The sequence below is a fragment of the Cryptomeria japonica genome, chromosome 11, assembly GCF_030272615.1.
Source record: "Cryptomeria japonica chromosome 11, Sugi_1.0, whole genome shotgun sequence".
NCBI lineage: Eukaryota > Viridiplantae > Streptophyta > Pinopsida > Cupressales > Cupressaceae > Cryptomeria > Cryptomeria japonica.
This window is the reverse complement of record NC_081415.1, coordinates 306,824,565-306,841,530: the sequence shown is the minus strand read 5'-3', so window position 1 is coordinate 306,841,530 and position 16,966 is coordinate 306,824,565. Positions and strand designations below refer to the sequence as shown.

The following is a 16,966-nucleotide window of genomic DNA, read 5'->3' as shown; positions in this document are numbered from 1 at the left end:
TTTGATTGTCTAGATCTTCATCTTCTTCCATATAATCTAATAGATTTGAATATTTTCCTTTAGATTCATGAGGTCTGGCGAGGATAGTGGATTTTGAAATATTTCCTCTTAATCAAGAAATTTTTTAAAAGATTTTGATTTTTCTTTCTCTTGAGCTAGGGGCTCGTCCCTTTTATGATTAAATGGCGAGGTCTTCCTTTCTTGTTGACCTTCTACAAAAAGCTCAACCGACCTACCCAATTTATGATCATGACTCTATTTTGATTCTACTATGGGTGTTTTCCTACTTTCTACCAATGATCTTCTATCATTATCTCCATATACTTTCTCCAATTCCTTGAAGATATCCATTTTCAAAACCTTCATGTCTCCAAGAAGGTTTGTTAATCATTGTTTCTCAAATACTGGTTTTTCATGAACATCTTGTATTGGGCTATGTCCCTTAACTCTCTTTATTTTCCTATTCAAGACACCTATTTGTTTTTCCTTTACCTATTGTGGCCATGCCTTTACAGGAGCTTGCTTTCTTCTTTTTTAACATCGCTTTTACTTTTGATGTTACCCAAACATTTTTTTTATTGAAAGGAACCATCTTGGAGCAATACATGATATTTGTCATTTCTCCCTTCCTGTGTTCTTCTAGATTCTTCATCTTCCTCATTTCATCATGGATATTAATGTCTTCTTCTCTTAGACTTTCTTCTCTTGGGCTTGAGTGGTCAAATTTTTTGGGTCCAATTAGGTGAAATGTGGAACAACCAGAGTCCATAAATTCTCTCAAAAGACATCGACCTAGTGTTGTCTATTAGCCTAATGACCTTTTGCTTCCACCTCCCTATTTTAGAGTTGATTTCAATTTCTCTATAAAATCCCAAATCTGTATCTATTTCTACATAGACATTTGTTGTATCCCCAATTTTCCCATTCAAAAATTCCTCTTCAACACCTAGAAAGGATCCTAATGCATCTCCAATTTTAATAATGGCTTCCCCACTCCAATAATCAGAAGGGAGACCCACTAAGCTAAACCACATGGGTATTTTTTGAATCTTGAAGTTTAAAGGGTCAAAGCCAGGTGACCAGTTCATCAGATAAAAACTAGACCCCTTGAAGAAAAGGGGTTTTTCATAAAGTATTTCTTGTTTCAAGTTATAATCTAAGCATTCTACTAGTAGAAAATCATTTTGAAGAGGGTGAATGTTGACCTTACCTAGAAATGCTCGAATCCACCACTCTTTAATTTCTTCTTGGTTACCCCGTGCCACACCACTCCGCTAAAAAGGCTCTTTCTTTCAGGCGTTCAACAGTGGGTGTAACAAACTCTGAAGGCAACACAAAGAGTTTGCTTCCAGGGATTTTCCTCATCCACTTTGCTTCCTTAGGTAAGACCCCTATCTTTGTTTGTTGTTGGAAGTCCACCCGTTTGCCTACCCTCCTCTTATCTTCAAAGTCTTTTTTATCCCATTTTGAGTGACTCCCGAAGCTCTTGAATATTTATGGTTCTCTCTTCGTGGCAATTCTCTGGGTTTCCAAGAAGATTTGGTTTTTATCCCCATAAGCTCCCTTGAATCTCTAGATTGAGTCTCCAAGTTATCTTTCCTTTGGATGTGTTTCGTTTGAATGTGGAAGCCAAAAGAGTTTGTTCCTCTTTTATTCAAAGGGATTATATTTGCCCTCGTCACTCTTGTATCAGGGTTTTCCATCTGGTTCATAAAGTGCTTCTCCTCCTCCTTTCTGTTCAATATGAATCCATTATTTACCTGAATCTGATTTATGCTCCAAGGAATCCCGTTTCTATTTTGATCGATAAAAAGCCAACGCCTATTTGGTTTATAATATTCTAGCTAGTTTGGCCAGAAACCCTTAGAAAATCCATTATTGCGAGGACCCGAGTGAAAACCCAACGCTTATTACCTGGATTAGGATATTACCGGTTGTTTGGCCAGAAACCCTTAAAAAAATCCCCTGTTTGCGTTCCGCTAGGGCACTTGATAAGTTGAGGAGTCTTTTGAGGCCCTGGAGTTTTTCAATGGAAAGCCGAATCCACTTTGAAATTTTAGCAGGAGCACGGGGGGATCTGAAGGTCGTTTGTGGAAAGTTCTCCATTTTTTCCATATGCTTCTCTAATACTTAATAGTCCTTCGTTTTGGTACTGCAGAGGAAATGGCGTTGTCCACGCCTGCTCTTGATAAAAGCATTCTCCATCTTTGCTCTTGTCGGACTGATCATTCCCATAATAAAATGATATTTTCATGTTATTGGGATTTTTCATATTAATTTTTACATTACTTTGCATTGTGTTATAAAATCATTGATTCACATACTAACTACCAAAACTTCTTACAAGTAACTCTCAACTAACAAACTATTGTTTTATTTACTAATCCTGAACTAACCTTTATTTTATATATCTATTATGTAATACTCCAACATAAATAAAAAAATAAGCATTCTTTCCTTTATTACATAATTCTAAACAAAGCAGAAAACGTTACAAGGAATGAAGCACCTTTGCCAATCTTCTTTGCTCATCTAGGAAACACCAAATTGGATCAATCAATGGATCTCTTGAGTATCAAACTTGCAAAATAATTGTGAATTGAGTAATCTAATTATTCTGAAGTAAACTACTCTTCTAAATCAAGACAAACTCCATTATCTACAAGAAAAACACCAACCAAACATGAACATAGACATTCAATTATATGCAATAACACAAACACCAACCATCTTTTAAATCAAGGTTTACTCAACTATTCATATTAATTGACCTCCTTTTGTGGATTAGATTGACACATTTATCAACAAGTGTAAACTTGCAGAAATATGGATCAAGACAAACTCAATTATCCATAAAGCAAAAATAAATGTTATGTAAAACTATGAATCGAGACAAACTCAATTACAAAAAATGCATGTCATGCCCCCTTGCACCATGAACTTAAGATGAAAACTAAGGCTTCTCATAGTGTACTATATCGAAGTCAGAAATTATCTCTAGATGATAAAAAGCTTCTATCCTCTTATGTCTCTAGACTCTAATTAAATTGTGTTTAGTCTTCAAGCCTGATAAATCCTTCCTTTGTCTTCTCCATTATGTTTGATATCTACTTCATCCCTCTTTAAGCTTTCACTTTTCATGAGTGACATTTAAAATCAAATAAAATATAATCAAGCACATCATTTACCACCAAGTAGTCAAAGTCTAAAGCCTCTATTTATTTGAGGATTACATGTAATGCAAAATAGAAGTCATATAAAGACATCAGTTGTGAGTTTTTTTAATTAAAAATACACATTTTATAATGACTTTCATTTGTATACAAGATTTCTTTTTGACTCTTAATTATAATGTCTCAAAAATAAATCTCCTTAGATGCATGATCTTCACATAAATAAAACCTTGCAAAACTTTTTCAATACATTTTAGAGTGACGAAAATATGACCTTGTAACTCATCTACAATGAACTTGAGGTATTCATAAAATTGGTGGAAATGAAACTCTTGACTTGCTAATCACTTCAAATCTAGACTTCTAAACTAACTAAATGTGATGTTGTGAACATAAATGTTGTGGTTTGAGTGGAGCTAACATCAAAATGTATTGTTGAAGGACAGGAATGGGTGGTTACCAACATTTATGCTCCAAATTCTAAAGCTAGCTGCTAGGAGTAAGTTTTGGGACAAAATCCAACAGAAAAGGGGTTTTTTTTCTCAGGACAATTGGCTGTTGATGGGAGATTTCAACACCCCTTTGCAAGAAATTGACAAATTTTGAGGAACTCAAGCTCCACTGGATAGCAGGATTGACCTTATGGAGTTCATCAATGCCAATGCCCCGATTGATGTTGATCTTTCTGAAGCTTCCTACACTTGGTCTAACCGAAGGGATGGAGGAGATCTTATTCAGGTAAGGCTAGACAGATCCCTTATCACTCCTGACTGGGTCCTTAAGTATAGATGCTCTTTGTCTGTTATTAACAAAATAGGATCGGATCTTTATTCAATTAAGGGCAAACGTTGTTTTCCATTCCGGTTTGAAAAAATGTAGATTTCACACCCTTTCTTGGAAACTTCCATTGCCAAATGGTGGAATATTACTATGGATGGATCTGTCATGTTCAAAGTTGCTAAAAAATTAAGAAACACCAAAGGGAACATTAAGATCTGGAACAAAAAGGTTTCTGGAGATATTTTTGAATCCAAGAGGAAGTTGAAGGAGGAATTAGAACAGATTTAAAACTCAATTCAGAAAGATGGTTATAAGATGTTCCCCAAGGCTAAAGAAGATGAGGTTCTAGCCAAATTACACAACACAATATCAAGAGAAGAAATCTATTGGAGGCAAAGATCTAGGGCTATTTGGTTAGAAGTCGGTGATAAAAACATTAAATTATTTCATATGACGTCTATGAAGCATAAAGTTGCTAGCAGAATCTCTAGATTAATTGTTGATGACAAAATTCTTCTCAAAGATTATGACATTGGTGACGAAGCTGTTAGGTTCTTCTCTAACCTCTTGACAGGTAGTAAGGAAATTGACATTGTTAAGCAACAAGACCTGGTTGATAACATTCCTAAGATTATTGGACCTCATCAGGATAAGGGGATAAGGCTCTGGGTCCGGATGGTTTTCCTATGTTTTTCTTTTAGGAATATTGGCATATTGTTGGGGAAGACACGACCAATGTTGTCAAAGAATCCTTTGGATCCAGAAGAATTCTTAAAGAAATCAACTCTACTTTTATTGCTCTAATTCCAAAGGTGTTTGGAGCTGATTATATGGGAAAGTTTAGGCCAATAAGTCTTTGTAATTTTTTTTACAAGATTATTTCAAAAGTCTCGACTTCTAGATTACTGGTTGTTCTCCCCTTTGTTATCTCTAAGGAGAAAAAAGGATTTGTCCCAGGCAGACAAATTTTGGATTCTATTATTCTTGTGCATGAGAATATCCACTCTCTTAATGCTGCAAACAAAGAGGGATTTCTTATAAAGTTGGATTTGGCAAAAGTCTATGATAGAGTGGAATGGCAGGTTCTTTTCAGGGTCATGGAGGCCTTTGGATTTGATGAGAAGGTTATTAAAATTACTAGAGAATTGATATCTACACCATTTTTTTTCTATTCTTATTAATGGATCTCTGTCCAGATTTTTTAAATCTTCTAGGGGTCTTAGGCAAGGAGACCCTATTTTGCCTATTCTTTTCACTATCTTGGCAGAATGTTTGAGCATACCGATTCACAAGTTGAAAATGAATAAAACCATCAAAGGGTTACAACCCTCTTCTGCTAATGTCTCCTACACACATCAACAGTTTGTTGATGATATAATTTTGTTGGGATATTCTTCTGTGAGTGAAGTTGTTGCCTTCAAAGGTGCTCTTAGATCTTATTCCCTTGCTACTGGACAACAGGTTAATTGGGAGAAATCTGCTATTTACTTCATCAATACCCCATTATTGAGGCGGCAGAGGATTGCTAACATAATTGGTTGTAAGGTGGAGCTGCTCCCTTGTACTTATTTGTGTCTCCCTCTTGGTTTGGCTCCTCCAGACACTTTCTGGAATTCTTTAATTGACAAACTCAACAAAAAATTGGCAGGTTGGAAAGGATCTATACTATCTCAGGCTGGTAAGCTTCATCTTCTTCAAGCTACTCTTCAGAATCTGCCTGTTTATGCTCTTAGCTTGTTTAGTATACTGGTCAAATTTGTTGAAGCTTTAGAAAGAATTGAGAAAAGATTTCTTTGGTCTAGTGTAGAAGATAAGAAAAGGATTGCGTTGGTTGTCTGGGATAAAGTTTGTACTCCTAAAAGTAATGGGGGGTTAGGTATTAAAGCTCTCAAACCTTTCAACAAAGCCTTGTTAGCTAAATAGATTTGGAGGGCATATGGTATTAAGAAAGATTGGAGTAGGGTGAGGTTTGATAAATACATACATAACCAACCAATTCATTCTCTTCTCTATTCTGAAGATATCCCTGCTGGATCTTTTATATGGAATAGTATGATCAAATCTATTAAAGTTGCTAAAGTTGGAGCTGGATGGGTCCTTGGCAAAGGTGATAAAATCAGATTTTGGGAGGATGTCTGGATTAAAGATGAGCCTCTTTTTAACCAGGATTGCAGCCAATTCATTGAAGAATGCAAAAGGAGGTATGGTCCTATGATTTGTAATTATTGGAAGGAGAATAAATGGGTCAGACTTGATGCAGTTTATGCTGGATTTTCATTGCTCCAGCATGATTTGTTGTCCTTTTCTATTAGTAAAGATTCCAATGATGTGTTCCTATGGAAGAGTAATCCTAGGGGTAATTTTAGTGTTGCTCAAGCCTGCAACCCAATATGGACTAAAATTTGGAATAGATTCCTCATTCCTAAAGTTAACATGTTTTTTTGGCTTGCAACTCACAACAAGATTTTTACCATTGATAACCTGGCTCGAAGAGGATTCATGATTCCTAATAGGTGTGAGTTATGTCAGAAAGAGGCTGAATTTGTGGATCATTTGTTTATTCATTGTTCTTTTACCTAGGAAATCTGGAGTAAAGTTTGGATGCAATGGGAAGTTGATTGGGTAATGCACAATAGTCTTAAGGAAGTCATATGGCAATGGATCTTCCCTACCAAGCTTCCTATTATTAAGACCCTCTAGTCCTTTGTCCTTCCTATGACCTATTGGCATATCTAGAAGGAGAGAAACAATAGAATTTTCAGGGAGGCTAAGTGTTCTTCTCAGGTGGTTTTGCAAAATATTTGCAAGGCTATTAAAGAAAACATCAATACCATTCACAAAAATAACAAGCATTGTAGCTATATTAACATGACTGATAATGAGAAAAACATCCTAATTGAATGGAAGTTGATACACAAGGTCTGCAAATCTGATATGAAGAGCAGGAGAGATAATGTTGTGTGGAGGTTCCCTCTTCATGATTGGGTTAAGGTGAATTTTGATGGTGCAGCTAAAGGTAATCCTGGGAAGGATGGAGGGGGAGGAGTCATCAGAAATTCTTATGGCTTTTGTGTTGTTGCAGTTGCCTCTCCCTTTGGAGTTCAAAACAACAATGTGGCAGAAGCTCTGGCAATGTTAAAATGTCTCCAACTTTCTTAGAGTTTTAATTTTAAAAGAATAATGCTGGAGGGGGACTCTCTCAATATTATTCAGGCTATTAAAGGTATTAGTTCCCTCTCTTGGAACATTCATAATATCATTGATAGTGCTAAAAAATTGTTAGATGCCTATGATAGTGTGATTATTACCCATACCTTTAGGGAAGGTAACAAGGTAGCTGATTTATTAGCCAATGAAGGGGTCATTTTAGCGGAGGATACTAAGTATATTGGAGAAGTATCATGTAAGAATGCAGTCTATGAGCAATTATTATTTGATAGAGTCCATGGCACATGTTAATTTCATTATTACCTTTCTGGGTTCAGATCTCAATGACAGATATTGGAGTGATGTGGAGTGTCAGTTGATTACATGTTTAAGGCATCATGATAATGAGCACCGGTGTGACGGACCTAATCATATTAAGTGCTGGTTTATATTGAATGTCTTAAAAGACTTTTCAAACAACAAGAAAATCACCTTGTTTTTCGATTCCAATGTTTTGTTTCTTCAACATTTGGTTATTTTGTACTGTGTTGAGGGTTTCGACTTGAACAACCATTACATTATGGGGGGAAATCTTAATCGCAATGAGCCTTCCAACTGTGATAGCTGGAAAAGTGAAAGGAAAATATGGCGAAGGTTGCACATATATGGATTCACTGATTACATGGAGAAACTGCATGGGAGTAAGAAGTCTGTTTCACATGGTTTTGCCAAGGGCTGGAACAATAATAAAGTTACTCTGTTTGGCCAGACATGGAAGCTGGATGAAGATTTGGTGGCAAAGGTTACCAGATTGTAGAAGGAAGGCATCGAATTGTACATAGACCGCAAGTTTTTGGTGGAAGCTACCAAGAATTTCCCTAAAAATGAAGAAGAAAGGGTTCAGTTTGCTAAGAAGGACAATGTGTCCTACTACCTCCCTAACCAGGTAAAATCTTTCTGGTAGAAAATGCTGAAATTTTTAATGGAATACCTTATGGTTGATGGAAGGTTTTCAAAAGTTTACAATTACCACTTTGTCATCCTTAACCATTTTCGCCATGACTCGAAGTTTTCATTGCCCTTCTATTTGGCCTCTTCCCTTAACGATAGCCTGGCCGACCATGCCAAGAAACCTAAATCCTACCCCATTGCTCACAAAGGCCTTATTTTGTTAATTTATGAGCATTTGAAAGGTAAAGCTAGGGCTAATAGGGATGACCCCTTTGTGGAGAATGCCCACATTTCTGAGGGTTATTATGGCTCTGATTCTGATGAAGATTCTTCTAATCTTCCTTTGCATAAGAAATTGAGGGTTAGTGATGAAGCTAAAGAAGACACGGAAGAGAATGTTGGTTCTGAGCAGGAATAGGGGAAGGAGGTGGAAGAAGAGGTGGAGAATGAGCAGGAGAAGGAGGTTGAGGGCGAGGAAGGGGATGAGTAGAGAAAAGAGGATGTTGAAGAGCCAAAAGCGAAGGATAATCCTTATGTATCGGATAGCAGGGATGATGTTCAACACAACATGGAGGAGGGAAACCCTAGGTATGCAGAATCCGCCCTGGTTATGGAGAACGCGGATTCCATTTTGAATGTTGCCAGAAATAGTACCCTGGAAATATTCAATTTTCAGAAATGGGTGATTGATAACATCTCCAGCATTCAGAATAAACATAGAGACCTGGATTATAAAATTGAGAATTTGATTAAGGATATCAACATTAAAGGTAAAGAGGATGATACAGAGGATACTAGTGATGCTGAGGATGAAGAAGAAATTCCAGACTGGCCGGAAAAAGACATTATTAAGGGAAATTTGAAGCATTTTGAAGATGTTGTGAGAATTATCAAAGAAAAGGGTGAAGTTGATAATGGTCTGATGAACAACCGAATTCAAAAAACTGAGAATGCTTTGAAGAAATTCATGGAGCATAGTCTGATGGTGTTGAAGGTGTCTTCTCAAAACATGAATGTGTTGGTTGCTTGCCTGGAGAAGAACAAGCAGAATAAAGATACAGTGATCATTGATGATGAGCCGACATCTAGTTCCGTTGTACACTCCTCCAGACGTAGAACCAGGCAAAATACTAGTGAGCTGGAGTTGAAGACCAAAGACAATCAACAGATGCAGGAAAATAAAGAACTGAAAGAGGTAGATAATGCAATGATGATGCTGGTTAAGGATGAGGGAGAGACTATAAAGATTTTCATCTGATATGTAATCTGGTTTTAGTTTGCCAGTTTCTCGCTGGCTTTGTGCTATTCTTTTCCTCGGCTGCTATTTTTTCTATTGTTCTTTTGCAGTCTTTCTCTCTTTGTTCTATTCTTTCTAGTTTCTCTTTTGCCTATCTCCTCATTATGTAAGCGGGTTTCGGGTCCCTTAAAACCTGATTTTCCTTAATAAAAAACATCAAAATGTTAGTAGCTGGCAAAGTTTAGTTATAAAAAATGTATTATTGATGTAGACACCTAAATTTGATTAATTTAATTAATTAAATTTAGTTATCTCGAGCACCTTTAATTAAATAATTACACATTATTTAATTAATTAGTGTTTCCTCCTTCTAGCTAATTAATTCCGTTAATTATGTTATAGTCCCCTCTTAATTAACTATTTGATAAGCATAAATCAATCAATTAGTTAAATTTGTCCCCTTTCTTCTATTATATAAATCAAATGCATAAATTGATTATTTAATTCGTTTTGACTTTTTCCTCTTAGCTCCCTCATAGAATTAATTAATTAAATTAATTCTATTTTTCCACATGTCTCCTAACTCTAACTCTCATCAAACCCTTCTCCTAACCTTACTGACCTACCTAACCATAGGTTTTAGTCAACCTTATCCTCTTTCCCTCACCATATGTGTGCACATTCCCAAAAGGGAAATTTCCTAAAATTTGGAGAAATATCTTAAATATCCTAAAATATGGGAATATCTTCAAATTTGGAGTAGAACCTTCCTATTTGGGTGTCTCTCTCCCAAATAGGCATGTTTCCTCAAGGACATATGTAATTCCTCCCATTGGAACCCTAAATTTTTTAAATTTTAGAGTTCCAGATTTATGCCAAAAAGCAGATTTCTATGCTCAATCATGTGTAACATCTATAATCAAGTAATTTCGTTCAATTCTAACTTGCAGAGACCAGGTCTGATGCATCCATCAAGAGGTTAGCTCGAGGTATGTATATGTTTCACAAATTCCAGAATCAAGGCAGGTATACCTTTTCGAACCATAATTCTTTTTCATCTCAACACTTCAGGTCAAATTAACTATTCCTTTGTATTTCATGTATATCTCAAGACCTACGTGTCAAATTTCGGATTCATATGAGATTATTTGATATGTTTTCTAAAGGCAAATCTAAATTCAAGCTTTTCAGTCGGATGTTAGTAAATCATTTTGCAGGAGAATAACTGACGAACATGGAGCTGTGTCAGAAGAGGGAAAGCCTTTATCCCACATTGTTTGTGGGATAGGCTCTTTTAACACTTAAATCCAAAGCGACTCGTATGATAATTGTCAAAAGACAAATGGCTTTTGGTGTGAAGAAGGATGAACCCAGTGGACCCCACGCATGTGAATGCGCATCTCAAGGCAACCAAAGTTTTACGATAGATTGGCGAGGATGGAGGCTTTTGATCGAGCAAGTTAGACAGATCTAAAGATCGAGCAGATTGATCCAACGACAGTCGCTACACCGTGATAGGAAGTTGCAAGACCTATATCCCTTGCGACATAGCGACTACCAAGGTGGCAGATGAGGTGTCATCCTGGTGGATCTACAAGCGAATCAAGATGTGCCATGTGGCGGAGCGCAAAAGAAGAACCCAGGTTCAAGTGGTGGGTAGGTGGATCCGCGGGCGAACTAAAGAGTGACACGCGACACATATGGATAAAGAAAAGAGAGAGCCGCTCATGCAAGGTTAAAGACTGAGTAGATAAGGAAGATCAGACGGTCGGCCAAGTCGATCCGACGGTGGTCGCTATACTGCGATCAGAAGATGTGCGATGTTTATTCGCCACGACATGGCGACCGAGTGATGGGGCCCGCTAAGGAAGCAGTTCAAAGACCAAATCCTGATAGTTAGTTAGGCCGATTTATAACATTTAGTCCTACTTTCCATCGCGGCTAGGCGACAAAGAAGAGTTTCATTTCGGCGGTTAGTGAGGCCGTGCTAAGGTGGCAGGGCAGGGACTCCAGAAACAATTCAGAAATAACATGTGGTAGGGCGTAGAAACGAAAGGCTGAGATAAAGGACAAGCCGGTCATGGAAGATCCAACGAATGTCGCTATTCCGCTATGCAATGTTGCATGATCAATTTCTATCGCGGATTAGCGACAAAGAGGAACCAAAGTGAAACAATGGGTCCTGTCAAGATGAGTTAGTAGCTGAAGTGGCAGTCATGTGGCATGTCATCAAAAAATGACATATCGAACAAACCTAGGCTATGATGGATCTCTAAAAGGACTCACCGAAAGCGGCAGTTTCATTGACATAAAGTTCATCGAAGAAATCAGAAGCGGTCCCATCGAAAATAAAAGGTATCGATGAAACTACCGAATCGATAAGACATGAGAACAACTCATCGAGGGGGGAAGTTTGACCGAAAAAATGATACTGATTCATGGATATCATTATAAAGGGAAGTATTTTATTTTATTTTATTTGATATAAGAATCTTTTTAGGGTAAATTATTATCTTATGTCAAGGGATGTTAATATTGCACATTATTTTCTTAAAAGAAAGAAAATACTTTGGTTTTATTGAATTATTTTAAACAAGTACTTATATAAAGATTATTGACTTCCAAACTAAAAGCTAAGGTGGAATATGTTTAATTTTCAAATCAAGGAATTTGATTGGCTTATCTTGTGTGCAGGAGATAATGAGAAGATGATGAATATTTGCTGAGGAGTTTTATCGAGGCGGAGAATATAAGACACATTATTAAAGCATAATTTAGTATTTTTAGGGTTCTCATTTGTAATTATTTATTAAACTAAAGGGTGTGTCCTTTGGAGGGAAACTATCTGTAACTCCTTTCTATGCATGAAAGGGTGTGTCCTTTCATATATGCCTTTTGATTCACATACTTATAGGGAGTCATTTTTGTATGTAAGGGGGGAGGTCATAAGAAGAACATACTACTGCAAGGATTGAATATCATTTTCTATTAGAGAAGTTTGTAGGAAGAAGAAGTATCATTTTGTGCAAGCAATCTGTAATGGAGTATCTACAAGTGCAACTTATGGTATTCAATTATTTCTTGAAGATTAATATACAAGGTACATTGTTTCTTTTTCCAAATATTGTGTACACTTTTGTGTTGATGATTATCTTTGTCCTCTTGATAAATTTGTTTATATATTTGCTATGATGTAAATCACATGTCATTGCACTAAGTGAAAGATTGAGTTCTTATTGTTTGTGTAACGCGTACTGAACCTTCATAGTTGATGAGAAATTTTCTCTTGAGTTGATAAGATATTTTGTCCACAAAGTGTCATATATATCCCTGGATAGAGGCACTGGTCTGTTATTGATCTTTTAAGGTTTTGATCTGTATGCATTCAAGGTCCTTGATAGAGAAATGTTCTTCCCAAATCCTATATGAACTAATCTATGCAAATTTCATTTAAATCCTGAAAGCAATATCATTTTCAATATACATTCACAATCATTTCTTTTCAAAGCATTTGTTTAAAGCACATAATAAAGCATAGTTGCAGAACAATAATTTGTCAGTTGTGTAAACTTGCTAAAAGGTTTAAATCCACTATAAATAACCTCTTTTGTGCTTGAGAGGAAGAGGCATACCCACCTAGGTTTAGTGGAGCCTAAAGTGTAGAGGGATCTAGTCCTTGACTGTCCTTGTTCGTTGGCCAAGGCTGATTGGACTACTTGAGGATTTGGCAAGTCTTTGGTTTTCCAATCTATGGTTTTGGGCACCAACACCTCCCCATGACACTTTTTCTTCTTAAGGACACATGTCATTTCCATCCATGACACTTTCTCTTCTCAAGGACAAGTGTCTCATTTTCATGTCTCTTCATCCTCTCATCCTAGCCTATTTAATCTCCTCATTTTCCTTCACAATCCATCCACTTTCATGCTATCATACCATTATAATGTTAATTTAATTATTCACATCCATGCACTTTGCAACCAATTTAGCTTAGTTTTTTGCATATCCAACCATCATGGAGCACATTCAAGCACCCTTGGAAGCATAGATCAAGCACACATCCAATCAAAGGACCATCAAATTGAAGGGTTATTGGTTTTCATTTTAATTGGTTGTTTTTTATTTAATCTAATTTTCCTTCTTAAGCATCCTTATTTTGAGTGTTTGATTGATTTGTGTTTTTCTTAGATTGTTAACTTAGTATTTCAATCATTTTATATGCACACATTTTCACTCACACAGTTGATTACAATAAATGCTCATGTTACATCAAATTCCATATTTAATAGAGTTTAACATTAAATGCTATAGCAAAATGTTAGCCCCACAATGACCAAAAAGGTAAACAATAATGTATTTTGAGTTATTAGAGAAAAATGTGATTGTAATTGTTTCAAGACCACAACCAATAATTATCATATGTGGAAGCCACTTGGGGAGGCAACCATTGGTATTGATGAAGATGGTATCACTTGCATAGGCGAAGATTTGTTCTATAATCATTTGGTGCCATCTTAATAAAAATCAAATTTGAGGGCAACTAAGGTGTTTGATAGTGATCAATTTATTTATGAATGGCCTATTATGGGGTTAAATGATGAATGGGGATGAATATGTTGAGGTCTTGACTAATGAACAGGGTTGAATTGCCAATCATGAGGCTCCATAGAGAGTGGCCTAAAAATAAAACTTGCTAAAAAAAACCTTTTACTATGAACTCTAATGGAGGTTAGGGTCAAATAAGCAAGAAAGGGCATGGTGAGGGCATACACTGAAGTAAACTAAAAGTGCCTATTTTTAGCTTGAATAATCTAGGTCAAACCTCCAAAAGGCCCAAATAATAGATATAATGAATATGTATCCAATTAAACCCTCAAACAAATGTGTCTTCAAGCAAGTAAATCTTTAAAAATATTATTTTCATAAAAAAAAAGGGCAAAATAAAATTCCTTTCAAATGGGAAAATTTTATACAAGCATGGAAACTCATGTAGTGTATTATTAAATATTTGTAGAGGGTACAAGGGCAAAACAAATTCCAACAAAATAAAAATTACATTGCTTTACAAAATAAAAGGCTATTCTTTGTTTCTTGCCCCTTTCAAACTCAACGTTCATGTATATTTAGCTCCACGACACTCTCATGATAGGGCTATGTGTTGGATTGACCAAAATGTAGTAAGGAACTTGTAATTCATGGCTCTAGTACTATGTTAAAGCAATTGAAACAAGAGTATGTATGTATGTGAAAATGTATATTAACTAAACTTAAGCTAAGTGAGTGTGGATCAACAAAGAAAAGGTAATAAACTAACTAGATATGCCATTATTTGATCTAAAACTCTATGAATTTCAGCCTTCAAAGTATAGAGAGACTCATGGATGCAAGGTAATAAATCAAACCCATTTATATCCCCTCTTGAATCCTCCATGGATGCTTATGATTCCACAAGATCCAATATAACCAATAATATTATTTTTGCATGGAGAATAATGCAATATAAGGGAACTCAAATTTTTTAGGAAATTATTAACAATGAACAACTATGATCAAGGGAAACCATTCCTTTGTAGACCATCCAATCCCAAAAGTGTTTATCTTATGTACAAATAAATCTTAGAAGAATAAATATGACCTTAATGCATTGTTTGGTTACATAACCTTTCTAGTTGGGAACCCTTCCAAATGATAATATGATATTCAAAACTCAATAATTGTAAGAGATAAGAGAGAGTGAGATGTAAAGAAACAACCAAACAAACCAAGAAAGATGTGATTAATCACATTTATGGAAGAAATAAATGAGGTGAATAATAGTAGGACAATCAATTCACATGCATTGGGTAAATGTTGAAGGTAAGTTGAGATAGTGTCAATTATTCCTACATTTATATATGAGAAGAGATGATGCAAAGATATATAGATATAATAATTTGACATAAGAAAATAAAAATTGTATTAACATGCACTAACATGCAATTGTCAAACAATAACATGCAATGATGTACAACTCACAAAAATATAGTGGACATAGTCTTACCTTTGGAGAAGCCCTTTAGGAAAAAATACTAACCTACATAGTAGAAAGGAGAACCAATTATATTATTAAATATAATAATTTTAATACAACTCCAAGCTCTAGCCTCCTTTGGAAATCATACAAATCAATATAGTATTGAATAACTTTTGGAAACATAAAGGAACCTACAAACATTCACCTATGACCTCAAATCCAAGTGCTCAAGCAAAACCACAAACTATAAATGGTTTTTTAAACCATGCATTGGGAATCACTATCTATAATTTAGGTTTCCATATCCAGGCATAAATCCCAACCCAAATAAAGTCTAATTAATTTACCGTAATTTAGAAACTACCACTGCCAAACCGGAACACTCAAGTAGTCTTATCCTATATTTTTTATAACTATTCCATGATTTCTCCAAGTCCATAAGTACCTCTCATCATGTTGTTTTTTTAGAAATTCTTTCACACCTTAGAAGTTGTTACTATTATATGTAATGACTTACATACACTAAGTGAGTCTTATACTTGCCAAATTATAAAGTACAAATGGTACCAATCGCCATTCCAAGTGGGATGCTCCAAATATGTGGGTGTAAATAATTAAATATATTATTAAACATAATATTTTAAATATTATTAATCCTATAAGGTTCAAGGTCCATCCCATAATGTGATAGTTAAGTGGTGGTGGTGGTGGTGTTGTAGATACCAAGGTTCAAACCCCCATTGGCGTGTTCTTTCGTTGATTGAATGTGCTCGCAAATTTGAACCTCAATGTTAATACTACTAATATCCATGCCAAGTGACTTAGTAAGTGTTCATTCATGTGCTATGTTCATTTGTTGGGTTAGTATACTCACGAGATTTGTGTCATTTTCGGGCTACCATGCTCATAGGTGCATCAATATCAAGGTGGCATCCCCCAATTGTGGCCACACCTTATTATGAGCCAAGCTAAAAATCCTTATCATTGATCAAAAAATATTGTAAGGTGCATGATCATGTATCATAGAATTTTCTCACTTTTTATATACCTTCCAAGAGAAAAAGGGAAATTGAGCCATACTATGAAGAGGCCCATGAAATCATTATACCACCTAAAACTCTTTATTCACATAAGAATTGTTAATTCATTTGCAACATTCTCTAAAGCTTCAACCTTTTCAAGCATCAATCTTCTATCCTTCACCATATAATGTGTAAAATGATGTTGTACATCAATGTTCCTTATTTTTGCATAAAATTGTGGGTTCTTTACCTAGTTGATGGCACTCTAGCTATCAAATCCAATCTAAATGGTTGAATTCTTAATTCTATAATCTAAACATAATCTATGAAGCTATATGACCTCCTTATAGACTTGAGTAGTTTCTAAACTCTACTATATATTGAATAAAGTAGCCACCTATTATTTTCTTGTCCTACTAATCACACACCAAATAGGTTAAAGTCAATCACTAATAGATATCCTATTCAAAATCTTCTTCTTAGTTTGAGTCCATAATATTCACCAAACTATGAACTCTCTTTGTTGTTGGAATCCCCAACTATTGGATAATGAAGTTTCTTAATATATCTAATAAAATGATGTTGTTGATGATTTTTTTATTACTAGAGATGGAGCTAATAAAGATTCATTATAGAAAATAAG

The 16,966-nt window shown here is 35.5% G+C and overlaps 1 protein-coding gene across 1 annotated transcript in view; it reads left to right on the top strand.

The window, feature by feature from the left end:
• LOC131071984 (twinkle homolog protein, chloroplastic/mitochondrial) overlaps positions 1 to 12,388 on the top strand; it is a 270,809-nt gene extending 258,421 nt beyond the window's left edge. The window contains exon 21 of the mRNA XM_058008018.2: positions 11,983 to 12,388. Coding sequence (XP_057864001.1) covers positions 11,983 to 11,989 — 7 coding nt within the window. The 3' untranslated portion in view covers positions 11,990 to 12,388. The remainder of the gene's footprint in view (positions 1 to 11,982) is intronic.
• Positions 12,389 to 16,966: the final 4,578 nt, after the last annotated feature.